The following is a 21,929-nucleotide window of genomic DNA, read 5'->3' as shown; positions in this document are numbered from 1 at the left end:
GGAATGTGTAACGAGTCAAACTCTAGCTGTACACAGACCTGAAGTTTGACTCTCACAAATATATGCACCAATCAGTTGACTTCGCTCTGAATGGACCACAGCCTCTTGTCAGGTAGTGGCACGATGACAGACAGCGAATTTATAAATGATGTGATGGATGGGAAAACTCACCGGACCAGAATGAATCCAGCTCCCACTCTACCTTTGTCGGATGACTGCCATCATTATCAAACAAAGGCCGAAGTTCCGTGGGATCTCCAAAAGTAAGCCTTCTCTTTCGTTTCTCTTCTCCATGGGGATTCGCCTTTTCTAACAAATTCTTCTAGATATTTCTCTCAGCGCTATTCAATCTTCTCATACTACGACGATGGCATCTGCCTCACTGATGATGCCTGGTTTGGTGTCACACCTGAACCGGTCGCCATGTTAGTCACTTCATGTTTACCCTAACGAGAAGATGGACGAAGCTCAGTCCGCCCTAACACCTCCTCCCCTTTTCCGTAGCCTTGCTCTGACATGTCCCTCACAGGCAGGTAGCGTACGACATGTCAGGCCCCAAACCCTCCAAAAAGGTCCTCATCGATCTATTCGCCGGCGCAGGCGGCAACACGATCGCGTTCGCGCTGTCCGATCGCTGGGACAAGATCATCTCCATCGAGAAAGACGCCCCCACCCTCGCCTGCGCCCAGAACAACGCCACCATATACGAGGTGGGAGATCGGATCACCTGGATCCACGCCAGCTGCTTCGACTATCTCGACCGCCTGCAAAATGACCCCGAGAGCCTCCACCCGGATTTGCGCGTTGATATGGCCTCCGCCGTCATCTTCGCGTCGCCTCCTTGGGGTGGACCTGGGTACCGCACCGCCGAGGTCTTCGACCTGAGTCTGATGGAGCCTTACAACCTCCAGCAACTTCATGAGGCATGTCGGAAAATGGATCACGCACTGTACCTGCCGAGGACGAGCGACCTGAGACAGATTGCCAGACTGGCTCCTGACGACGAGAAGATTGAAGTAGTGCAGTATTGTATGAAGGGCGCTAGCAAAGCCCTAGTAGCATACATTCCAGGGAAAGCAGATTGATACCCCTTTTTCATTTTTGATTATTATATTTTGTTTCTTTCGGGCTCCGAAACCTATGAAGAAATGAAGAAGGGACTGGCGGGAAAGAGGACAGTAAGTTTTATGTCGGCCTCTCTATGCCCTCCACTCCCCCCCAAGGATCGCATGCCGCCGTCCCCTCGCCGATAGGCACCGAGGATAAACCCGCATTTTGCTTACAGTAAGTAAATGGCTCACAGCGCCTTGGTAACAGTACGCTCGTCAAAAATATCCTTCATGAGTTCCTGAATGCAAAACTCCCAATCCACCGGCACCATCGCGTACGTGGATTCGAATGCGAAAATGCTGAGTTGTCCGAAAAAGGGCCGAAGGATCTTGGCGACCAGCTCGTCTTTCCGATCAATGGTAACATCATCGTTGATTCCTCCCGGACCTAGTAAGGGTCGCCTGTGCGAACTGGTCGCGCCCAAAGGCGCCACGGTTTCACTCTGATGCGCCGAGACGACCGCCACTTGGCCGAGCTCCTCGGACAGCTCATCGACGAGAGCGATAGGTTGGTAATTGGACGCACGGTAGACGGCGTCAATCGTGTCGGTAACGAATAGCCACTCGTGTAGCTGGAAGTCATCGGGCGCCACGCATACGAGCAAGTCCAGCAGCTTGCATGCTTGTACGATGGACGTGTTGTTGTACGTCTCGGAGGCCGGGCTGTGGTCAGGGGAAACAACGGACGAAATGGCGGCATGGAGCTCTGAGTTTATGACGGGCCAGATCATGGCCAAATGAATGGCGCTTGTCTTCAAGACGAGCGCCCGGACCAATATAAAGATGTCGGCCCGAGTTGTAGACGAGGGTGACGAGGTAGCTGTAGCACCGAGAAGCTCTACTACTTTCTCCAAGATGACGGGCAGCTCCCCAGCAAAAGTGTCCTCGGTGGAAGCAAGAACCAGAGTTGCCATCCGTCGTAAATTGAGTTGAGTCTTCCGGTCGGCGTCGAGCCTCGCCGACGTCGCCCCAACACCAAAGACGATACCGGCCGTTGTCGGGGGCGTGATGCGGCCCAGGATCTCCGGCATGCGCTCCTTGTCGCTCTGAATCCACTGCCTCAACAGTGGCAGCCAATCGCTCCTGACGAGCGAGAGGCCGGATCCGAAGAACCTGCTGTCGTTAAAAGCGTCTCCGAGGTCCTTCTTCCATGTTTTCTGATTGCCGGGTAACCTTGACAGCTCGTGCAATAACGTTAACGTGCTGTCGGTGACCGTATCTGGGAATGCCTTCGCCCGGAACGCCGGCCCGATCACGTTCGCGGATATTGTGCTTGCTGCGGATAGGACACGATCATTCTCCACCAAGACCTTTGGGAGGTTGGGCACTATGGAAGCCAAGATGGCCACGACGTCCTCTGCCCTCGCCAGTGGATTGTGCACTGTGCCCATGGAGGGTTTGCCATTGGTATCGCGCAACTTCTCTCCCTTCTCCGTGGTGGGAACCGGATCTGTGAATGAGACCGGCTTGGTCGTGAAGATTGCCGTCAACAAACGGAGGAAGAGATCCTGCGATCGCAGTTAGAAAGCTGCAAAACGCTGCAAAACGGTCATCTGTGAACGAGGGCGGAAATACTTACGCCGAGCTCCCGCCGCATTTTGCGCTGCTCCCCAAAGTTGGTGTTGTCGACTTTCTCTCCGAGCATGGCAGCAAACTCCAGCAAGCTGGGGAGTGTCTGTCGGTGGGGGAACGGGTTCGTTAAAATGTCCCTCAAGAAAGTTATACAATCGCTCCAGATCTCGTCCATGGCGTCGTCCTCCAGCGTCCTGGCGTATTCTACAAGAAATGTGACCAGGTCGATGTCTTGTAGGGAGGTCGTGAGCGTAGACCGTCTCGACGGGTCCAAAGCCTGAGGATTAGTTCGACTATAGATGGCGTTGAAAATGGCCGGAATTGTGTGTTTGGGTCTCGAGCCGTCCAAAGCCGGCAGGAGTTTGAAGACATCAGATTGCGGCGCCTGCAAAGAGTTATCGATCGAAGTGCGCCATATGCCAACAACCGTCTCAAGACACTCGAGCGTCTCCGCCGCGAAGAGATGTTCTAGGAGCCGTCTTGCCCTGTTCCTCATGCGAAGGGAGGTGTAGCTGAATGAGAGGGTAGAGCCCGGATCTTGACTCCTTATGTCTGCCCCGTGACCCCAGGACCAGATAGTGAAGCAAATGCGGACTGCATCTTGGAAGGCTAGGTGCACCGTGAGCCGGTCGTTGGCCGTTGCACTTCGAGACTGCTGAGGGTCTGTGGAGAAGACGCCGGACACCATGTTGCCAAAGAATCCCTGGTGTTGTTCCGGGTTCTTCACAACCTGAACTCTCGCCTCTTCAGCGAGGAGTCGCTCGTGCGCTTTTGCCAAAACCTGCTCAAGCGCGTTCAAAAGCGAGATGAGCGTCGACTCGGGCGCGCCGCAATCATTCTGAGGCCCGCCATCTTTGTGTCTGAACAAAGACTGCAAGGCTTCGAAGGTGGTCGAGACTTGTTTGCAGAGCGTTTCGACGAGAGGAATGAGGACTTGGAAGATGGTATCGGCGTAGAGCGGCAAACACTCCGTCAGGAAACTGACCCAACTATCCAAAACGCTCCGGCTACTGGTAGCACTGAACCCGGCCTTGATGCAGTCAAGCAGTGACGGCGGTGGCGAAGAGACGTGTGGGATGGTGTCGGACTGTGTAGAATGCCTTGGTCCCCTCTTCGGGTCCAAACTTGGCTTCCTGTCAGAAACAGGCGAGATGGGTAACTCTGGAGCCGCGACATTTCGGATGCTTAGAGCGGCGAACACCACGTCCAGCAGAAGCACCTGAATATAGGGGTCGGGCCACTCAAGCGACTTAGTGAGCCGATCGATGAGAAGCTCCTCCAGGCGTAAGCTCGCAAGAGGAGCTGCATATGGGTTTAATAGAATCCGGTGTAGCAGAGCCAGGGCAAACCGATAGAGCCGGGTGGTCCGAAGGATATCGCCGCTTGGCTGGTCCCCTTGCTCGTCACTGCAACGTCTAATGCAGCGCAGGCAAACATGAAGGAAAAACTCCTGCAAGGAGACATCATTTTCTTTTCCAACTAAGCAGACACATTAGAGCTATGGTCATGGGGTAAGTTAGAAATGAGGGCTTCTCTTCTTACCGATACGGACAACCGCTGGAAATCCGGCACCTGGGGATAATGTCGTGGAGGCTAGAATCCCCCAGACCGGATCGGGACCCCAGCGGAGCACGTTGGCAACGGATTGAAGGTAGTACAGGCAGAGGTCTAGGTCGTCATCTTCAGAGAAGCGTGCCTCATTGCTCTGCCCTTGGCCTGTCTCATTCCCGGAGCCCTGGTCCCCGTTGACTGACGCTAGAAAAGGCAGCGCCGCGAACTTGGCGACGACAATAAGGAATAGCCTATATGCCACATATCGCAATGATTAGAAGCTTTGGTACCAAGCCGTCTGAGTTACCGTTGAGCAGTAAAAAATTCTCACTCACTTGTCGATACCCACGAGACCGTGTAGCCAGGACTTAACTGTCATGAAAAGATGAGTTCGCTCGTCAAGAAGCGCATCGAGCATCAAGAAGAGCGGCCGTGTTAGCAAAACATCGTAGTGCTCTGCCCCTGACAGTCGTGGAGGCGCAAACCGCTCCAGTGTTGGTGTTCTAGATCCCCTTCGGTCATGTTGCGAGTCTTGCAACGTGTGAAGCCATAAAATGGAAAAGCGTCGCCCAGAGTCAGATGGCCGAGAAGCATCTGCCGCCTTGGCATCGGCAATTATGAGGCTTGATAATGCTGCTTCAATATCGCGGTTTTCCGGCGTGAGGGATGATTGGAGCTGCCACAACAGTCGAACTGTCTCGACGTGATACTTGGGGTCGGACGCCGAGAGGTACGACCACGCATGGTGTACAAGAGGAGCTACAAGCTCTGAAAGGCCGGCGATGGATGCTCGTTTCGTAGAATAGAGATGGATGGAGAGGTGGAGAATAGAGGCGAAGGAGGGGAAAGACAGAGTCGAGTCGCGGCCTAATCTCTCGCGCAGGCAATCTATCACACTGGCCGTATCGAGTTGATAGTGGGAAGGGACTTTCACCAACAAGGCCATTAGGACCCTCCCTCTGGTCCCTAGATCTGTATCCGAGTCGGCAAGCCCTTCACAGACAAGCTTACCCGCCTTCTGCACAAGAAGCTCACCGACTTCGACTGGCGAGAATGGCGCGACAGCTGAATCAAGGTTCCCTTGCTCATGGACGTAAAAGGTCCTGATGCGCTTCAGCATCTCCATTACAGGCAAAGACTGGAGGATACCCGGCTCCATGGTTCTTCGCGACTTGTCCGACGAGGCTGATGGGAACGCTCTTTCGGGAACAAGTTCTAGAAGTGATAGAGCAATGCGCAGGCCTCTTTCGGCCAGCTCATGGAAATTGACAGTTGCCGTGTCTGGATTTTCCTGCTTCTCTTTGGCGTCTTCTAGCATGCAAAGTACACCCAGCGCAGTAAGCGGAGCATGAACGGTAACCATCTCTTCCTCTCTCACGTTGAAATTGCCTAGGATGAAATTGACAAGGTCTAGCTTGTCCAGGCGTTCCTCAAAAGGGAGGCTGCCGGGACCAATGGACTGAGCAAGGAGACTGATGATTTCGCCATAGATCAAGCCACTCTCCGCTCCGTCGAAAAAGACGCTGGCACTTCGGAAAACCTCATTGAAGTCGCTCATGTGCGGTGCCTGGGTTTTGTACTGCCGGACACTATCCACGATGGGAAGGAACACTTCGGGAACGACGAGACCTCCAATTTCCCAGCGATCCATAAGTGACAAGCAGATCCTATAAGGCCGCGCCCTCTCGGCAGGGCTGGTTTCCGCATCTACACGTATGATGCCTAACAATGCTCGGGTCAAGGGCTGAAGCCCATACTCTTCGAAGTAGTTGGTTTTGGACGTGAAGAGGGCGTGTTGGGTGTCGGGGGAAGTGGGCGAAGTGACTGAATCGAGGGTGGCTTCGTTATCCGCGGGGGAAGGGTCAGGGCCCAGCAACCAGGCCCAGAGTCTCCGATTGAGACTCATATCCCTTCTGATGACAACGCCTGCGGCGGCTCCTAGCAAGAGCTCTAAATCTCGGGACTTGACCCGGCTTTGTAACACCTTGCAGTGTAACGGGAGATGGGAGACCAAAAGATCCAAGAAGCCTCTCTGGATCAGCAGCTGCTCGTCGGCCAATCCGGCAGCGAAGCATCGGAGTAACAATCCAGGTTCTGGGGACGTCACGATCCGTCCGAGTTGCGCGGCGAGGTCAGATTCAACGCCATTCTTGGTCCCATCAACTGTAGACGAGGTGTGGACGAGAGGCTCGCCCAGCTTGGGCAAGTTCTTCACCAGATATGCCAATGCGCCACCACGCCGGCTGTGACTCGTTATAGCGGCCAAGAAGAAGCATTGCCAAAAGAAGTCGTCACCAGTGGCATGTGTTGGCGCCAGCTCCTCGCTATTGGGTGGTCGCATAGCCACCTTGAAGCTCTCCATGAGCTTCATTGTCCGATCAAAATCCTCGCTTGTTTCGTCCTCCAGGCCAGGCAGTATAGCTAGAACAATCGATTTCATGGCGGGTCGGAGAGAGCGAGGGTCTAAGGGTAAAAAATAACCCTCAAGAAGGTCGAGATAGGGCGATCGAACGGAGAGAGAGGCGAAGGAGAGAGTCGACGCCAGCCCAGGTAAGTAGAGAGGCAAATCACGGGAGAGACCTTCGGTGCCTATTATGGAAAAGACGTAGTTGTAGACTTCGAGGGCTTTCTGGTGTACGCCAGACGGCAATGCCGGATTGAGGCATTGTGATAGTCGTTTTGCGACAAGGGCTTTTGAGGGGACAAAGTTGGTAGATGACGGCCGAGCTTGTAATGCCTGGAGAGAATAATGTTAGAAGCTTTCTCGCACTCCCCCGCCGCAAAGGCGTGGCAGAGACGGGCGAGGTATTTGTAACGGACCCGAAGTAACCGATTAAGAAAAGAGATGTAATCTGCCCATTCCTGCAGGGCTGTTTCGAAGAGACTGAGGGCTCTCTCGACACCGGTTGCGTATTTCCGCGATGCCTTGTCGTTGGCGGGCAGTTCCTCGGAGCCTAGCTGATTCCTCCATTGTCGAGAAATGGGCGAGTCTCTCCCAGAGCTCTCTGGAGACACGGAACGGCGTCCGGAACCAAGCTCAGCCATGATCAAGGGAATGGGTGGTGGTGAAGGTGGTTATCCAAGAGTGATGGTAAGACTGGACGACATGCGACTTCGACTTGTCCAAGTTAGAGGCACTATTGCCATCGCATGCTGCCCAGGCCGTCTCGTCGACGAAGCAGTTCGATTCAAGGCAGATGTGCTGCTCCAGACGTTTCGTATGCACGAGGCTACGATGCGACACGGTAGCTTTGTTACTAAATTGGGACGTGCCTGGACGTTTACTTGGGGGAGATAGGTGAGTGGGGCACCCATTAAAGTCTCTGGTACCTCGAGATAAGAGGATAGAGCTACCTGCGTCTCACCTACTTACGTGTACGCAGGTAGGTAACTCGACGGGGCTCTAACCCCTTTGCTGGACGGAGTATTGAGTACCGAGTACTTACTAAGTACGGATCCGGTTCGCGTAAAACGTCACGCTCTCTTGGCCTTTGTATGGGTACGTACCTGTCCCAGCTCGTCAAACCTAAGGTACCTCACCTCAATAAGCCTCATTCTGCTTGCTCCAACACCTTTCACCAAATGTTCAGGGTTCAGCTCTTAACCCCTTGACTGGAAGCCTCCCGCTGAGCCTCTTCCTACTGAGTACAGGTGCCTCGCTCTCTCTATCCTGCAGATAGTTCTCGTGCTTCCCCCGGCACCGAGCAGCTGAGAAGGGCCGCTGTAGCAGTATGGAACGTCAATATTCGCTACGACTTGCAGAGGAGCGCGGCATCTTCTTTCCGACTCGCACGGGCCTAGGAGTGATATAACTCGGCCACTTATTGAGATGAAGAGGAATTCATATTGAATCGATAAGCTCGAGACATCGTAACCATGAGTAACAGCGTTGTCTCGCCACATGAAGGGGACCAAGACTGGGTGCCCCCTTTACCTCCGCGACCCGCTGCCATCAAGAACCCGTCCATCGAATCGAAGCTAGCTACCACAGCTGTTACCCCTCTCGATGTGCAAACCCTTTCATTTCCAGACGGCTCGCGGGGTACTTTTTCGGCCTCTGACGGCGCCCAGGATGCAACTGGGCTGGTTCCGGCGTCACTGGCAAGTGGCGCCGCCACTCCGAGGCGGGATATCGTTGATGCCGAGGACTCTATGAGCGTCATGACTCTTGCACCGACAATGCGGCCAGCTGGCGACATTGCAAGCCTGCTCACCGGTGATCTTAACAGGAAAAGCCCGGCTTGGAATATGCTGCGGTCCCAGTCGGCAACCGTGTTGCCGTTTGAAGCTCTACAAAGGACATCCGCCAGTGACACCCTTCTTGGCTTTAGCGAAGAATTCGATTCTATCCCGGCGGAATCAGATTCTGAGATTGAAGACGAAGACCGCGCAATGCTTTGGAAATCCAAGCTGAAACATTACATGATTCTTTCGTCAGCGGGGAAACCAATCTGGAGCCGTCACGGCGACGTCAGCCTCATAAACTCTTATATGGGCGTCATCCAGACCATTATTTCCTTTTATCAGGATGCCAGGACCCCACTCTCAGGCTTTACGGCGGGAAATACGAGGTTTGTCGTATCAACCGAGGGGCCTTTGTACTTCGTGGCCATCAGCAGGCTCGGAGAGAGCGACTCCCAGTTGAGAGGCCAGCTAGATGCCCTCTACATGCAAATCTTATCAACCTTGACCTTGCCAACGCTGCGAAACATCTTCGCCAATCGCCCGTCGAGCGACCTGCGGAAGCCGTTGCAAGGAACGGAGAGATTGTTGTCGTCCCTTGCAGATAGCTTCACGAAAGGGTCACCCTCTGCCCTCCTGGGGGCTCTCGAATGCCTGAAACTGCGCAAGTCCCAGCGGCATGCCATCAACAACGCATTCCTAAAGCAACGCACGGCGAATCTGCTCTACGGCATGATTGTGGCCGGCGGCAAATTGGTCAGCGTCATCCGACCCCGGCGGCACTCGCTACATCCGAGCGATCTGCAGCTCATCTTCAACATGCTCTTCGAATCGGGCGGGGTCAACTCTGCCGGCGGCGAGAACTGGATCCCTCTATGTCTCCCCGCCTTCAACAACAGCGGCTACCTGTACATGTACGTCAGCTTCTTTGACGGGGTCTCCGGTGCGCAGGCGACAGACCCGGCGGCAGCCAAGGGGGAGTCGACGTCGGACGAGATCGCCATCGTCCTCATTAGTCCCGACAAAGAGTCCTTTTTTGAACTCAAGCAAATGCGGGATGCTGTGGCTTCTGCTCTCGCCAAAAACGGCTGTCTTGCCCTCATCAGAGCGGCAGCTCGAGCTGGCCGTCCCGCTGTAGCTGATATTGCGCCGGGCAGCCAGATCAGCCATTTTCTTTACAAGTCACGGGCCAACGTTCAGTTCAGCATGAGCACGCTCGACCCCGTGTTCGAAGCCCCTGTTGCTCGGCGGCGGCTCATGACATTGTACCATCAGCTCCACGCGTCCGTCCATGCCAAGCATTCGCCTATTCGGGTTCTCCATGCGGCGAGCGAGGAAGCCACGAGTCTCGCCTGGGTTACCCCCGTCTTCGAGTTCTTCTGCGTCGCGGGACCCAATGTCAGCAGGGGGGCAGTGACGCAAGGTACCAACAAGATTCTCCAGTGGGCTAAGCGGGAAGAGGAGCGCATCTTCATCATTGGCGGCGGCGTCTTTTGATGTGGTTTATGGGTTTCGTTAACAATTAATCGAACGCCCAATGTCCAGGGGATATGGGAGGGCGTCGCATCCTCTGCATCGCGGCTCGTACCGATGTGGCAGATAGCGCTAGCAACACACATGGGCTCATGGGAGCTTTGGGTTAGACGTGTGGTCTTTTGAGTCGGCTTTGACATGCCCTGTTCTGATCTTCCATCCATCCTTCTCTCTTCACACAATGCCATATATCCAGCTATTATAACGTCATATCAAACTATGACAGCAGGCACAATAGGAGTGGTCACCGAGAAATCTGGAACGCGGATGGGGTCTCAACTTGGTGCACCTCTTTCAGTGCGACGTGATTAGGAGGAGGACGGCCGTCTTGATGATGCTATGCTATTACACACGGCCTGGGTTCTTGTGTTAGGAAATCAGCATTGTGCAAACATTATCAGTAGTATTCTGTTTCTGAGGTTTATCAAAAGCTGTATGCCTTTTGGCCAAGATTATTTCTCCCGAGGTCTTTATTTATTTCATTATTTATTGTAAGGTTACTCAACAAGCTACCGTAGAAAAAGGGACACATTGCCAGCGACGCTTATGGATTGGTTGATGGCCGTGAGGGTGTTGCTCGGTATGGGTACATAACAATTAACAGGCCATGTTAGGTCGAAGGAGTTCAGCCTCCGACGGAATGGGACCAAACCGAGCTTGGCATGAAACAAGGTCAGGAACATTAACAAATATTAGATTGGTAGAGACCAAGTCCAGTTTCACTTGAGGCGACCTCGCAGTTGACTGGGGCCAACCCTCCGTTGTGTCCTCTTACCTAACTGACACGCTGTCCTCGTAAGACAGTCGGACTGTCTCGTCCGTTCCCCGAAAGATGGGCAAACCGGTCAGATATCGATTCGGAAACTGCAATTACCCCAGTCCCCAAGCTATGCATCCGTAAATACGGAGTAGGTGGATTTATAATCATCTCACCATGGTTCAACGCCGCCCATTGCAGGCAATGGAAGACTTGTTCGCATAACTTGCTCTTCGTACAGTAAGAGGCAAGGAAGTCGAGAAAGGAAGAAGAGGGAAAAAAAAAAAGACATCGCGGAAATATCCCATGTCAGATGCTTGCATTACTTGTTTGTTTGCTTGCTGTTATGCGCTTTGCGGAAATACCCAGTAGCTAGGCGCCAGGCGAAGACATCGAGCTCAATGGCAAGCCTTCTGGCAGCAGTGCAACTGATTAGGTACGAGCATCCGTCCAATGGTTGTATTCGATATCAATTCGGCACGGGTCGGCCATTTACAAGGCCAGATCCTCGGGGAAACTATCCCTATTCAAGCCAATATTCAATAGGAATGTGATTATCACAGTACAGTGATTTGTCGTGGTGGGGGATACAAGAGGCAAAACCGGGAAGTTCGTCGATACCTACAGCTGCGAAACGTGGAAGTGAGTCTGGTGAAAAGGCTGGGCTGGAGAGTTGAAGAAGGAGTGGACGGACCCTGGAATCTGAAGTGCCCCCCTCGGGTAAGCTAGCCCGGTTTGCTGAATCACAGCACTAGCGTTGTATCGGTCAAGGCTCAGAGTACCACGGACCCGTTTTTAGGTATCACAGAAGCATATTTACGCAGTAAAGTACTAGAGACGAGAGTATAGATACCTTACCGTTTCTCCCAATCATATGTGGTGCCTGCGGAGCATTGCCTCGAGCTACTGCATCAGAGTGTGGGGATCTTGTGGCAGGCACTGGAAGGGACACCTGTTCTCAAAGCCGTTGCTTGCTGTTGACAGCTTGCCCTCCTCGAACTCCAATTCCCACCTTCACCTTCTGGTCTCTCGCCATTAAATACTTCGTAGCCCCCTTTCAGCCATTGGAATTCGACTTCTTTGTCCGCTTCCTAACGTTCGCCTCTCCCTCTCATTCCCCCCTTCTTCTATCCTATACCAAAATACAAAAAGGTAAGCACTCTTGCCATCATACCATCCACGTCGGCCGTCTTGTCGTTGCTTGTCGTTGTCTGCGCAGCACGTAGACGGAAAACGCCGGGTGGCACAGCAGCACGAAGCAAGGCCTGTCAATCATGTCGACGACTGCCTTGACATCAAAAACACAGCACTAATCATCAATAATTTGATTAGGGACAGGATGCTTTGCAAGCGAGTTGCCTTCGCCCTTCTGGCCGCGGTCGCGGCCGTCCGCGCTGCTGAGGACTCGGACGTCACCCAGCTGCAGAAGGACACCTTCGAGGATTTCGTCAAGGCCAACGACCTCGTCCTTGCCGAGTGTACGTCAAGACATCTCAGATCTCTCTGCTTCCCTGGAGGCCAGCTGCACCCAATGGCAATCCACTGACAACCCCCCTTCAACAGTCTACGCCCCCTGGTGCGGTCACTGCAAGGCCCTCGCCCCCGAGTATGAGGCCGCTGCTACTTCTTTGAAGGAGAAGGGCATCAAGCTTGCCAAGGTCGACTGCACCGAGGAGGCTGATCTTTGCCAGGCCTTTGGTGTTGAGGGTTACCCGACTCTCAAGGTCTTCCGCGGCCTCGACAACGTCACTCCCTACTCTGGCCAGCGCAAGGCTGCTGGGTACGTAGTCCCTCTGACCGCTTTCGCCCCCCCCCCCCCAACCACAAAAAGAAAAAAAAATGGCCAAAGAATCAAAGACTAATGCAGGTCGAATAGCATCACATCCTACATGATCAAGCAGTCGCTCCCGGCTGTCTCCCTCTTGACCAAGGATACCCTGGAGGAGTTCAAGACTGCCGACAAGGTCGTTCTGGTCGCCTACATTGACGCCGACGACAAGGAGTCCAACGAGACGTTCACTGCGGTTGCCGAGAAGCACCGCGACGCCTTCCTCTTTGGCGGCGTCAACGATGCGGCGGTGGCCGAGGCCGAGGGTGTCAAGGCCCCTGCCATTGTTCTCTACAAGTCCTTCGACGAGGGCAAGGCCACCTTCACCGAGAAGTTCGACGCGGAGGCGATTGAGAAGTTCGCCAAGGTGGCCGCCACTCCTCTGATTGGCGAGGTCGGCCCCGAGACATACGCGGACTACATGACCGCGGGCATCCCTCTGGCCTACATTTTCGCCGAGACCGCCGAGGAGCGTGAGAAGCTCGGCTCGGCCCTCAAGCCCATCGCTGAGAAGTACCGGGGCGTCATCAACTTCGCCACCATTGACGCGTCGGCGTTTGGCGGACACGCCAGCAACCTGAACCTGAAGGCCGACAAGTTCCCCTCTTTCGCCATTCAGGAGACTACCAAGAACCAGAAGTTCCCCTTCGACCAGGAGAAGGAGATCACCCATGACGCCATCGCCAGCTTCGTTGAGGGCGTCGTTGCCGGTACGATCGAGCCTAGCATCAAGTCGGAGCCCATCCCCGAGACCCAGGAGGGCCCCGTCACCGTCGTCGTTGCCAAGAACTACGAGGACATTGTCCTTGACGACACCAAGGACGTCCTCATTGAGTTCTACGCTCCTTGGTGCGGTCACTGCAAGGCGCTGGCCCCCAAGTACGAGGAGCTCGCGGCCCTGTACGCCGAGAGCGAGTTCAAGGACCAGGTTGTCATTGCCAAGGTCGACGCCACTGCCAACGATGTTCCCGACGAGATCCAGGGCTTCCCCACCATCAAGCTCTACGCCGCTGGTGGCAAGGACTCCCCCGTCACCTACGCCGGCTCTCGCAGCATTGAGGACTTTGTGTCTTTCATCGCAGAGAACGGCAAGTACAAGGCCGCCGTCTCCCTGAAGGAGGAGGCCGGCGAGGAGAGCCAGGCCGCTCCTGCTGCCTCCGAGTCTGATGCTCATGATGAGCTGTAAAAAAACACTATTCTTGGGAACGGTTTTAGGGGCCATCATCTTTAGGAGGTTTCTGTTGGACTTGCTTTCATATACCTCCTCGCACTGTAGGTAGTTCACGCCGGGTTCTGAGCAGCGGATAATGCGAAAATGATTGGGAATTGGCATATGACCTGGGACCTTTAGACTGCGTACCGGTAGTCATTAACAACGTTTTACTCATGAAGTCCTGTGTCATGGAAGCCCTGTAATATTCATTCAATTGCTGTGCACGTTTGCTTGGTACATTACATCCTGTGCTCCGCACAAAAACCACCTCGCCCACATGGCCCGTCGCATCTTGGCGTATGCCCAGTTACTGGCAAAATTCCCCGTCCTGATGGAGTGGCCATCAACAAAATAATTCCCGCTGGAAGGTCCATTTATTTCTTTTTGCGATCCAACGCATCCATCTTCTCCTCCAGAACCTGAACGTAGTTGGTCACACGTTGCACAGCCGCTTGCAATGCCTAAGCCACTCGGGAAAGTTCCGTCAGTCAGCACGAGACTCATGGGAAGCAGGTACAGGAATCTGTATTTGATTTGGCGCGACGGGGGTCATGAACTCTGCCGGCAGGACGTGCTTGGCTCCAGAAAAAAAAAAAAAAAAAAAAAAAAAAAAAAAAAAAAAAAAGGCGTTGCCAAACATGATAGTATGAACGAACGAAAGGCAGGAAGGAGAGGTGGTATCAAATGCAGAGACGCACATAGATATCTTCCGTCAAGAGCTCGTTGGAGAGCTTGTATTCCTTAACCAGATACGTGTAGACACCGGCACCGGCTAGGGTGCTGCCAATGAAGAAGCCGAGGAGACTAGATGGTTGTCGAGGTCAGCGCGGGGAACAGGGATAGAGAGTGGAGTTGCGCCCCTGGCCGAGTTGAGAGAAGGCGACAACCGCAGTGAAGCTGGGCAGATATCATATGCGGGAAGGAGGGGTTGGGAGGTGGCTGGTCGGGGACATACCCTCCACGGAATGCTCCCACGGGTTTCCGGGGCGGTAGTGGTGCTGCAGAGCTCTGGAGAGGAGAGGAGGATTGGAATGATCGGGCGGTCCGCATCGCGGGGCTGGCGCGGGATACCAGGCGGCTGCCCCCTGCTAGTATCCTAGAGGCCATTGTGTCGTCGAGTTTCGCTTCGGTTCGGGGGATTTGGGAGACTGGGGTGAACACGTTGGGCGAACTTGAGGGGCACTGTTTGTTTGGCTTGAGCTGGGAGGGAGGGAGAAGGGACGTCGGGAAGTTGGCTGTCGGGCCAGGTGGGAGCGTGTACAACTCGGCATAATTGCATATCGGGGTACAACCAGCCTTGAGTTTGAGTTGGTCCGAGCTGCCCAGTCCAACGTCACAACCCAAGGTTCTGATTGGACAATAAGGTCTCTACTCGGAAGTGTTGGGATCTTTGCTTCGGGATTCTCAGATGCCCACCTCGGTCACAGATGAATTTACCATTTGCCCGCCACTCCCGCGGATAAGGAGCGCAAAAGTGTCAACCATGTACAGCAACAACTTTGGCGTCATCGAAGTCGCGAACCCCAAAACCAAGTCCGCCCCTGGCTGGGCGTACGTGCCAGATGTGGGGACCAACGCGGTGACGGCCACGGGCCTGCAGCCCTCAAATCGCAAGCGTGCTCGGAATCAAGGACCCAACCTTAGCGGTGCCGACCTTACCGCTCGACAGGAGGCCAAGATTCGCAAGGACCTCGAGGCGTTGGATCGGGACAGCAATCGAGATGCGAATATCCCCATCCCACCCAGGGCCGGCAGTGCCAGATGTATGTCCCCTTCACACCAGAGAAGAGGCCGTTGACCGAACATTCTAGCAACTAGTAGTGCCAAAGCTGACATTTCTGACCCACGATAGCCCTGACGAAGAGTACGCCGAACGTCAGGAAGATCCTCCAGTCACAAAAGACATTCGCAAACCACCTCGACGATTACGATGCGCTCATGACCCTCAACGAGAACAACCCGCCGCCGCACCCGAACCAGCACACCAAGCCGAAGACCCCGCACCCTAACCAATACACGAAGAAGCCGCCGCAGCCGAATCAGTACACGAGAAAAGCACCGCAGCCGAACCAGTACACCAAGCGCAAGGCGGCCGCCGAGGCGGCGAGTAGTTCAAGGAAGAAAGAGACGTCCCGGTCACGATCGAGGCGCGGCAGGGCAGAGTCCGAGCCGGATCCGGAGTCCGAGCAAGAACCCGAGTCCGAGGCCACACGGCGGGACACCGCGGCGTCTGAAATGCAGGGCGTCGAAATGACGGGAGACGCATCGGCAGGCACTACCGCCGCCGCCGCCGCCGCCGCAGGCCCGAGGCCGGTGCTGACCCCGTACGACGGACCCCCTCCGCCGACACACCCGGGGGACAACGATCCTTTGCTGGTGTCGGTGGTGCCGGACTTGCCGACCGATGCGGAGCTGCGGAAGCTCCTTGCGCACCCGCCTCTCAGCTACGCGCAGGCGAGGGCGCGGTGGCGCGACGAGGACAGGCAGTATCCCGCGAGGAGGTTCTGCGATGTGTGCGGGTACTGGGGGAGGGTGCGGTGCATGAAGTGTGGGACGCCGGTTTGCGCGCTTGACTGTTTGGAGTTGCATCGGGAGGAGTGTATCACGCGGTATGGGCTGTGAGATGAATATGCGCAGAAATTCGATTAGGGTAAAGGGGGTGCAACGGAGGCGTTTCCGTGCTTTCAACCAGTTCAAGATACCCAGGGTTACGACGAGGGATAGGTTTTGTATAGGGCAGATATCAATATCCAGGCGCTATAAATAATAAGATGAGCCACTTTGTAGGTTATTCGAATACTTGTATGATTTGGTGTTCTTGGGCTCGCCACTTCTCTTGAAACTTTACTTGCACTGATTGTCCCCTCGTTATAAAGAAGAATTATGACCGGCCTTGCCCGCAAATGCCACACACTCCGTAATCTCCAGGGTTCAGATACTGGCTTCCCCTGCACCCAGACCTTTGGCACCTCCACGCCCCAGGGACGCTTTCTGGGTCCAGGACATTGGAACACACACTGCATAATATAGACTGTGCAAGATTGAGAAACGAACACGCGCCGCAAGCTGTAGCCCGTGGCGGATCTTCTTCGTCGAGTGTAGTTGGGCGTCTTGGCGTCTCGCTTTCCTCCTCGACCTTGACCGTCGTTGGCGTGAATTCTCCAGTCGCCACAAATTTTCCTTCGACCTTGTCTCGGTCTAGGTCTCGGTGTCCGTGTCCGTGTCCGTCTTCGTCTTCGTCTTCGTCCTCTTTCTTGATTCTAGGGGTGTGGGTTTCGCTCAATCGCTCCGGCCCACTTCGCTGTTGCTCCTTATCAGGTAACTGGCCCCGCGACGACGACGCTATTCCATCCTGATGACCCGCCACGGGTTTGTATTCGAGCCGTGTCTGCTTCCAATCGCCGGTGGACTGCAGTTCGCGGAGTTCCCGCTGCGCATCCTGGTCGTCGGGGTCCTCATCTTCGCACACCTTGATCATCCCCCGGCCATGACTATCAACGAGTCGCCGCCCATCGAGATCCAACGCATCCTCCGTCTTGAGATCGGCCGGGTCGTCCTCATAGTCACTCCCCTCGCTCGCCGCTTCTTCCGTCTTGAATTCCGGGTCCTCGTCTTCCGGCTTGACCGACTCGGAACTCTTCTGCTGATCGAAACGGGCGAGCGCCGCCGCGGCGCGCAGTTCCCGACCGCGTGCGCTCCGTGCCACGCGTGGTTTCCCCTTCGCCTTCGTCTTCTTGCCTTTCTCCGGCTCCGCCTTGACTTCCTCGTCCGCCCCGAGCACCACGCCGTTCCGCCCAAACTTCTTCAGGATCCGACGTTCTTTTTGCTCCTGGTACGACAGCTTGGGCCGGGCCTTGCGCTTCCGACCGCGCGACCGGTACGTGCCCCCGCAGAGGTGAGCCGGCAGCGTCTCTCCCGGCAAAATGGTGTTCTTCTGAAACGCCCCCGTGCTCAGCATGACGCCCCTGCCCCAGATGCCCTCGCCGGTATAGCCACGGCCCCAGAGAAGCCGCATCTGTTCGGCGTACTGGTTACGCACTGCCCAGAAGAATCTTGAGTGGTTCATTTGCTTGCAGTGCGCCAATCTACGTCCCCGAGCTGTCAGGACCCGGGAACCTTTGACCCATGCCTACCTAACGCTGGGGCGCTTTTTTTCGTTTGACGAGGGGTGAGAAGACGTACTCGTGCATCATAACCATCTGGACGTACTCAAACGGAAGCCATCGGCCGGATTGAGATTTGAGTACGAGTTGGATCACTTCTCCGGCGTTGAAATTCCGGCCCACAAACTCTCGATTTGGCTCATACTCTTCTAGAGACATGACAGAGAGGTGGTGATCTCGCATTATCGGAGCTGGAGCCTACGGGGTCAGTAATTAGTGCACACTTTGTACAAGGAAGGCTGCGGCTGCCCTGCGCATGAGCGAGCAAGCCATGGGATCAGCCAAAGGGAAGGGAGCGTATTCTCAAGCAATACGTACAGCATTGTGCCGCTATACGCTCCAGAAAATCCCGTGCAACCGCCTTATCGGGCCCTTCCAGCGGCTTGATGAACACGATTCGCTCATTGGGTTGCGATCTCTTCGCATTTAGTCGTTGGATACCGAGTGGCATAGTGTTTCGCTCTACAGAAGAAGTTGCCTTTATAGAACTCGAGTGAACGGGCTATGGGCGGTCGGGATTATATATTGCACTTTATAGCCACAAAGCTACGCGGTAGTGAGCAGCGGTGAGGATGGTTGTACAGAGCAGGAGACCTGGGAAAGCGATGTTGATGGAACGAACGCCTTCAAAATGACGTCCAACTCCTAGTGGTGGTACTGTACTACAGTACCTTATTGATAAACGCGAAGTCACGTGACGAGGCGTTCAACTAAAATGCCAATGTAGCTCAAGGTTCTTCTACAAGATCCCCGAGTGTACGAATAATTTACTCCCTAGGACATCCAGTCGACATGGTGAGATATTTTATTCACGTCATATCCAGAAAATCTACAGGACTCAAAAGTCCCATCATCTCCGTCTCGCACCACCTGCACCTGTGGTGTCTCCCCTTTCGGCCAGCGAGACCACTTCGGCGATACCCGCGGCCTCCTGTTCCTCCTCCAAGGCCGTGATCTCCTCCCGACTGTCCCACCACTTCTCCTCGCTGAGTTCGAAAGCCTTGGCTTTGATTTCCTTGATGGGGTATGTCTCGGGTTGGATCTTCTTCCATCGGAGACTGGTGATGAAGACTTCCTGCCACTCGTTGGACGTCCGCGCAAAAAAGTCGCGTCTCGACTCGAACGGCTGCAATCACAATATTTGTGAGCAATGGATTCTTGTACGGACTCTTCGTTCATTAAGGGGAGGAGAGAGAGAAAGTAAGCAGTTCGTACCCTGGGGTGTGGAAGACCGTCATCGACCGAAGTGGCCGCCGTTTCGGTGTCATCTTCCTCGCCCACGGAAGAATCGACAGTCGAGACAGTCGAGGCCGTTTCTTCCGTTGCCGTCTCATCCTGTTTCTTCTTCCTCTTGCTGGGCATATGGTGCTTGTGCTTTTGTTCTTCGTCGAAGACTTCATTATCTCCTTCCTCGTCTTCACTTCCGTATTCTTCTTCTTCGTCGTCTTCTTCTCCGTCTTCTCCTTCCGATTCGGACTCCTATGGGGAGGGCACATATTAGCAACCGGATGTCGATCAATAAGGGGGGCGGGGAAGAAAAAAGAAAAAAGGAGAAAAAAAAAAGAAGAAAAAAACCACCCACAATCCAGTCCTCGACAGGTCGGTTGAAAATCTCCTTGCAGCCATCCATCTTGCCGAGATCGATGGCGTGTAAATCATCAAAGGTAAATTCGCGGTCCTTCTGCTCAAATGTCCCCCCATAAATATAAAGGACATCATCCTGGACAGCTAGCTGGGCGTTGAAGCGAGGGTGAGGGAGCTCCATCGACACGAGCATCTCCCTGGTGGGTTTTTCGTCATCCTCCGGTTCCTCCGGCTGCTTCTTCTCAATGTCCATGTCATCGGCGTCATCTAAAGACGCACCGCTCTGCAGCGCGGCCAGCTGCTTCAGAAGCTCCTCCTCGCGATCCTGCGCACGAGCGCGACGGCCGCCACCGCGCTGCTCCGAAGCACCCGCCTTCTTCTGTTGGCGGGGTTTCCGGAGCGTCATGGGGAAGAAGCGGTTCCTCTCGATGTTCCACGCGAAGAGATCCCGGAAGAACTCGCTTTCCATCCCGTCCTCGGACTCTTCGACGTCGTGCACACCGCCGAACAGGATACCTCGACCCTTGTGGTAGGTCATCGTGGTACCGGCCCGCTTGGGGTTCGGCGCATTGGCGGGCTTCTTCCGTCTCTCCCACCGCACCACGGGCGGCGCGGTCGCCGGCGAGCCTTCGGGGGCAGGCGACATGCGGAGGAAGAAGCAGTCTTCGTGGATCATCGGCTTGAGGATGCTTCTCGAGCCCTGCGAGGCGCCCCTGGCCTGCTTGTTCGCGGCCACGGTGGTCTTGACGCGCGAATAACCGCCGTACAGGACGGCGCCGTTCTCGTGGGGCAACAAGGTGAAGGACGAGCGGGCGTCGGGCTTGAGCTGGGCCGCAGGCAGGTTCGGGGAGTGCCAGCAGAAATCCTGGGTATCGTAGATCCAGAGGTCGGACAGGTACTTTGTCTGGTTGGAGGTGTCCTGGAAGCCGCCGAAGAGGATGATGTACTGCTTCCAGTAGGTCATCCGATGGCCGCTCCGGGCCGGGGGCGTCTTGCCCTTGCACTCGATCTTGGACCATTCCCGGGTGGCCGGTTCGAGGCGCCAGAAGTCGGAGTAGTGGTGGAAAGTGCCCTGCTTCGGCGAGGAGAACTCGCCGCCGAAGAGGTAGACGTGGCTCGGGTTGCTGGCGCGGGTCCACGCGTGGCCGGAACGGGGCAGGGGCGCGTTGGGGGAGGTGACGCAGCGCCACTCGTCGCGGTCGATGTAGTAGACGTGCAGGTCGTTATAGAACTGGGCTAGGGCACCGTTGAAGTACTCGCCGCCGAAGAGGAGGAGGTTGTTTCGGTCGGCGGGGGAGGCGAGGAAGCATGATGCGGACCGGGGTTTCGGAGGACCGTCGCAGACGGTCTCGGTGATCTTGAGGAACTGTTCCTGCTGGCGGCGATACTCCTCGAGGACGGCGTCCAGATCAACATCCTCGGCGTCGCTGCCATCGAGTTTGGATGCCTTGACCTTTGCTTTCTTCTCGGCTTTATTGGCCTGCTTTGCTTTTTTGGCCGCCTACTCCGGGGGAATATTTCATTTAGCATGGGTGGTCCTTGCTTCCCCCCTCGGAACAGAACATGGGTGAGGGGATCACCGTACTCACTAGTTTGGCCTTCTTGTCGTCGTTTTTATTCTTTTTCTCCTTGCCCATGATGTCGCCAGTTTGTTGAATGTTGCACGAGGGCTTCGAGTTAATTACGTGTAGTTCAATGGGTGTGAAGGCGGGGGTGGGGCTAAAAATGTTCCCCAGAGAATCGTGTGGGAGAGAGGACTTTGTATGTTTGACTTCCATGTCGAGACGGGAGGCACGAGTTTCCACAGTACGTGTACATCGACCCTCCTAGACCACGAACCACCACACATCTCTTCAGTTTTCTTGTTTATTAACATCCATAACATAGACCAGTAGCTAGCTGACCGATAGCTAATTCAGGAGGTTTTCTATACTCCTCCCACGACTTTCATGTGTTTCATCCTGTTCCATCATCGCGTACCTTGGGTCTGTAAATACCAGATACCAGGTACCAGGTACCAGGTACTAGGTACGTATAAGGTAAGGTAAGGTACCTTAGGCATGGGTCGAGCGTTCCCTTCAGGTACCCATAAGTACTACACAAGTGCTTCGACGGAGGCAGCTCGAGAGCAACCAGGTCCTGTTCTTACCTTATAAGGCGAGTGGGATCAACAAAACGGAGGCTCTGGTAAGGTAAGATACTCGCGACATGGAAATTCTATTATGTGCCTGGGCCCACGAGTCTGAACCGCAGTACGGAGGACGGATACGGATAGGTGCTTTGGGGATGATGGACGCACACGGTTGTCCTGTACGAATGCGGTACATAGGGCTCGAGAACGCCGCGTGATTGGTCTTGGTTGGTCCCCCTCTCGGGCATGACCATGACCCCACTCCACCAACCAGCAACGTCATTGTTCCTCCTGAGGGTCCGAGCC

At 54.9% G+C, this 21,929-nt stretch overlaps 9 protein-coding genes across 9 annotated transcripts; 4 read left to right on the top strand and 5 right to left on the bottom strand.

The window, feature by feature from the left end:
- Nucleotides 1–180: 180 nt before the first annotated feature.
- On the top strand, nucleotides 181–1,085 carry SODALDRAFT_273921 (trimethylguanosine synthase; the record flags this gene model as incomplete). The annotated part of the gene is made up of 3 exons (XM_028607924.1): nucleotides 181–263; nucleotides 327–425; nucleotides 530–1,085. The coding sequence occupies 3 exons, from the start codon at nucleotides 181–183 to the stop codon at nucleotides 1,083–1,085; spliced, it is 738 nt and encodes a 245-aa protein (XP_028467583.1).
- SODALDRAFT_377699 (hypothetical protein) lies at nucleotides 1,015–7,452 on the bottom strand. The gene is made up of 5 exons (XM_028614926.1): nucleotides 7,053–7,452; nucleotides 4,568–6,969; nucleotides 4,224–4,483; nucleotides 2,689–4,160; nucleotides 1,015–2,617 (listed from the first exon to the last, which is right to left on the bottom strand). The coding sequence occupies exons 1-5, from the start codon at nucleotides 7,275–7,277 to the stop codon at nucleotides 1,298–1,300; spliced, it is 5,679 nt and encodes a 1,892-aa protein (XP_028467582.1). The 5' UTR covers nucleotides 7,278–7,452; the 3' UTR covers nucleotides 1,015–1,297.
- Nucleotides 7,453–8,108: 656 nt separating this feature from the next.
- On the top strand, nucleotides 8,109–9,911 carry SODALDRAFT_339193 (vacuolar fusion protein MON1; the record flags this gene model as incomplete). The annotated part of the gene is made up of 1 exon (XM_028612838.1): nucleotides 8,109–9,911. The coding sequence occupies one exon, from the start codon at nucleotides 8,109–8,111 to the stop codon at nucleotides 9,909–9,911; it is 1,803 nt and encodes a 600-aa protein (XP_028467581.1).
- A 126-nt stretch (nucleotides 9,912–10,037) lies between these two features.
- Nucleotides 10,038–11,980, bottom strand: SODALDRAFT_358190 (hypothetical protein; the record flags this gene model as incomplete). Its single annotated transcript, XM_028614079.1, has 10 exons — nucleotides 10,038–10,119; nucleotides 10,196–10,284; nucleotides 10,478–10,603; nucleotides 10,734–10,756; nucleotides 10,881–10,933; nucleotides 11,031–11,117; nucleotides 11,201–11,227; nucleotides 11,330–11,455; nucleotides 11,612–11,703; nucleotides 11,879–11,980. 10 exons carry the CDS (start codon nucleotides 11,978–11,980, stop codon nucleotides 10,038–10,040), a joined length of 807 nt encoding a protein of 268 aa, XP_028467580.1.
- On the top strand, nucleotides 11,804–14,164 carry SODALDRAFT_331890 (disulfide-isomerase). Its single transcript, XM_028611577.1, has 3 exons — nucleotides 11,804–12,182; nucleotides 12,268–12,484; nucleotides 12,581–14,164. Exons 1-3 carry the CDS (start codon nucleotides 12,044–12,046, stop codon nucleotides 13,716–13,718), a joined length of 1,494 nt encoding a protein of 497 aa, XP_028467579.1. The 5' UTR covers nucleotides 11,804–12,043; the 3' UTR covers nucleotides 13,719–14,164.
- SODALDRAFT_331888 (hypothetical protein) lies at nucleotides 13,925–14,899 on the bottom strand. The gene is made up of 3 exons (XM_028611576.1): nucleotides 14,701–14,899; nucleotides 14,444–14,549; nucleotides 13,925–14,206 (listed from the first exon to the last, which is right to left on the bottom strand). The coding sequence occupies exons 1-3, from the start codon at nucleotides 14,850–14,852 to the stop codon at nucleotides 14,120–14,122; spliced, it is 345 nt and encodes a 114-aa protein (XP_028467578.1). The 5' UTR covers nucleotides 14,853–14,899; the 3' UTR covers nucleotides 13,925–14,119.
- A 272-nt stretch (nucleotides 14,900–15,171) lies between these two features.
- SODALDRAFT_331887 (hypothetical protein) lies at nucleotides 15,172–16,557 on the top strand. Its single transcript, XM_028611575.1, has 2 exons — nucleotides 15,172–15,508; nucleotides 15,598–16,557. Exons 1-2 carry the CDS (start codon nucleotides 15,229–15,231, stop codon nucleotides 16,365–16,367), a joined length of 1,050 nt encoding a protein of 349 aa, XP_028467577.1. The 5' UTR covers nucleotides 15,172–15,228; the 3' UTR covers nucleotides 16,368–16,557.
- SODALDRAFT_331885 (WLM-domain-containing protein) lies at nucleotides 16,462–18,505 on the bottom strand. Its single transcript, XM_028611574.1, has 3 exons — nucleotides 18,227–18,505; nucleotides 17,928–18,099; nucleotides 16,462–17,830 (listed from the first exon to the last, which is right to left on the bottom strand). Exons 1-3 carry the CDS (start codon nucleotides 18,357–18,359, stop codon nucleotides 16,627–16,629), a joined length of 1,509 nt encoding a protein of 502 aa, XP_028467576.1. The 5' UTR covers nucleotides 18,360–18,505; the 3' UTR covers nucleotides 16,462–16,626.
- Nucleotides 18,506–18,664: 159 nt separating this feature from the next.
- Nucleotides 18,665–21,194, bottom strand: SODALDRAFT_349905 (galactose oxidase). The gene is made up of 4 exons (XM_028613444.1): nucleotides 21,082–21,194; nucleotides 19,491–20,993; nucleotides 19,124–19,387; nucleotides 18,665–19,034 (listed from the first exon to the last, which is right to left on the bottom strand). The coding sequence occupies exons 1-4, from the start codon at nucleotides 21,127–21,129 to the stop codon at nucleotides 18,759–18,761; spliced, it is 2,091 nt and encodes a 696-aa protein (XP_028467575.1). The 5' UTR covers nucleotides 21,130–21,194; the 3' UTR covers nucleotides 18,665–18,758.
- Between the last annotated feature and the right edge of the window lie 735 nt (nucleotides 21,195–21,929).

Source organism: Sodiomyces alkalinus, assembly GCF_003711515.1.
Source record: "Sodiomyces alkalinus F11 unplaced genomic scaffold SODALscaffold_3, whole genome shotgun sequence".
Classification (NCBI taxonomy): domain Eukaryota; kingdom Fungi; phylum Ascomycota; class Sordariomycetes; order Glomerellales; family Plectosphaerellaceae; genus Sodiomyces; species Sodiomyces alkalinus.
The sequence above is the reverse complement of the archived record's forward strand: the minus strand, read 5'-3'. Positions and strand labels throughout refer to the sequence as shown.

Excerpts from the sequence above, each read along its gene's own strand:
- SODALDRAFT_349905 (XM_028613444.1), bottom strand. The coding sequence starts at position 21,129 with ATGGGCAAGGAGAAAAAGAATAAAAACGACGACAAGAAGGCCAAACTA. Across the intron at positions 20,994-21,081 it reads ACGACAAGAAGGCCAAACTA|GCGGCCAAAAAAGCAAAGCA; the intron begins GTGAGTACGGTG and ends CCCCCGGAGTAG. Across the intron at positions 19,035-19,123 it reads ACGGTCTTCCACACCCCAGG|CCGTTCGAGTCGAGACGCGA; the intron begins GTACGAACTGCT and ends TTGTGATTGCAG.
- SODALDRAFT_377699 (XM_028614926.1), bottom strand. The coding sequence starts at position 7,277 with ATGGCTGAGCTTGGTTCCGGACGCCGTTCCGTGTCTCCAGAGAGCTCT. Across the intron at positions 4,484-4,567 it reads GGTCTCGTGGGTATCGACAA|GCTATTCCTTATTGTCGTCG; the intron begins GTGAGTGAGAAT and ends TGTGGCATATAG. Across the intron at positions 4,161-4,223 it reads TCCAGCGGTTGTCCGTATCG|TTGGAAAAGAAAATGATGTC; the intron begins GTAAGAAGAGAA and ends GTGTCTGCTTAG.
- SODALDRAFT_331885 (XM_028611574.1), bottom strand. The coding sequence starts at position 18,359 with ATGCCACTCGGTATCCAACGACTAAATGCGAAGAGATCGCAACCCAAT. Across the intron at positions 18,100-18,226 it reads GCGTATAGCGGCACAATGCT|CTCCGATAATGCGAGATCAC; the intron begins GTACGTATTGCT and ends CGTAGGCTCCAG. Across the intron at positions 17,831-17,927 it reads CAGATGGTTATGATGCACGA|ATTGGCGCACTGCAAGCAAA; the intron begins GTACGTCTTCTC and ends TCGGGGACGTAG.
- SODALDRAFT_331890 (XM_028611577.1), top strand. The coding sequence starts at position 12,044 with ATGCTTTGCAAGCGAGTTGCCTTCGCCCTTCTGGCCGCGGTCGCGGCC. Across the intron at positions 12,183-12,267 it reads CGACCTCGTCCTTGCCGAGT|TCTACGCCCCCTGGTGCGGT; the intron begins GTACGTCAAGAC and ends CCCCTTCAACAG. Across the intron at positions 12,485-12,580 it reads GGCCAGCGCAAGGCTGCTGG|CATCACATCCTACATGATCA; the intron begins GTACGTAGTCCC and ends CAGGTCGAATAG.
- SODALDRAFT_331888 (XM_028611576.1), bottom strand. The coding sequence starts at position 14,852 with ATGGCCTCTAGGATACTAGCAGGGGGCAGCCGCCTGGTATCCCGCGCC. Across the intron at positions 14,550-14,700 it reads GTGGGAGCATTCCGTGGAGG|TCTCCTCGGCTTCTTCATTG; the intron begins GTATGTCCCCGA and ends ACAACCATCTAG. Across the intron at positions 14,207-14,443 it reads TCTTGACGGAAGATATCTAT|GCATTGCAAGCGGCTGTGCA; the intron begins GTGCGTCTCTGC and ends CGAGTGGCTTAG.
- SODALDRAFT_331887 (XM_028611575.1), top strand. The coding sequence starts at position 15,229 with ATGTACAGCAACAACTTTGGCGTCATCGAAGTCGCGAACCCCAAAACC. Across the intron at positions 15,509-15,597 it reads CAGGGCCGGCAGTGCCAGAT|CCCTGACGAAGAGTACGCCG; the intron begins GTATGTCCCCTT and ends GACCCACGATAG.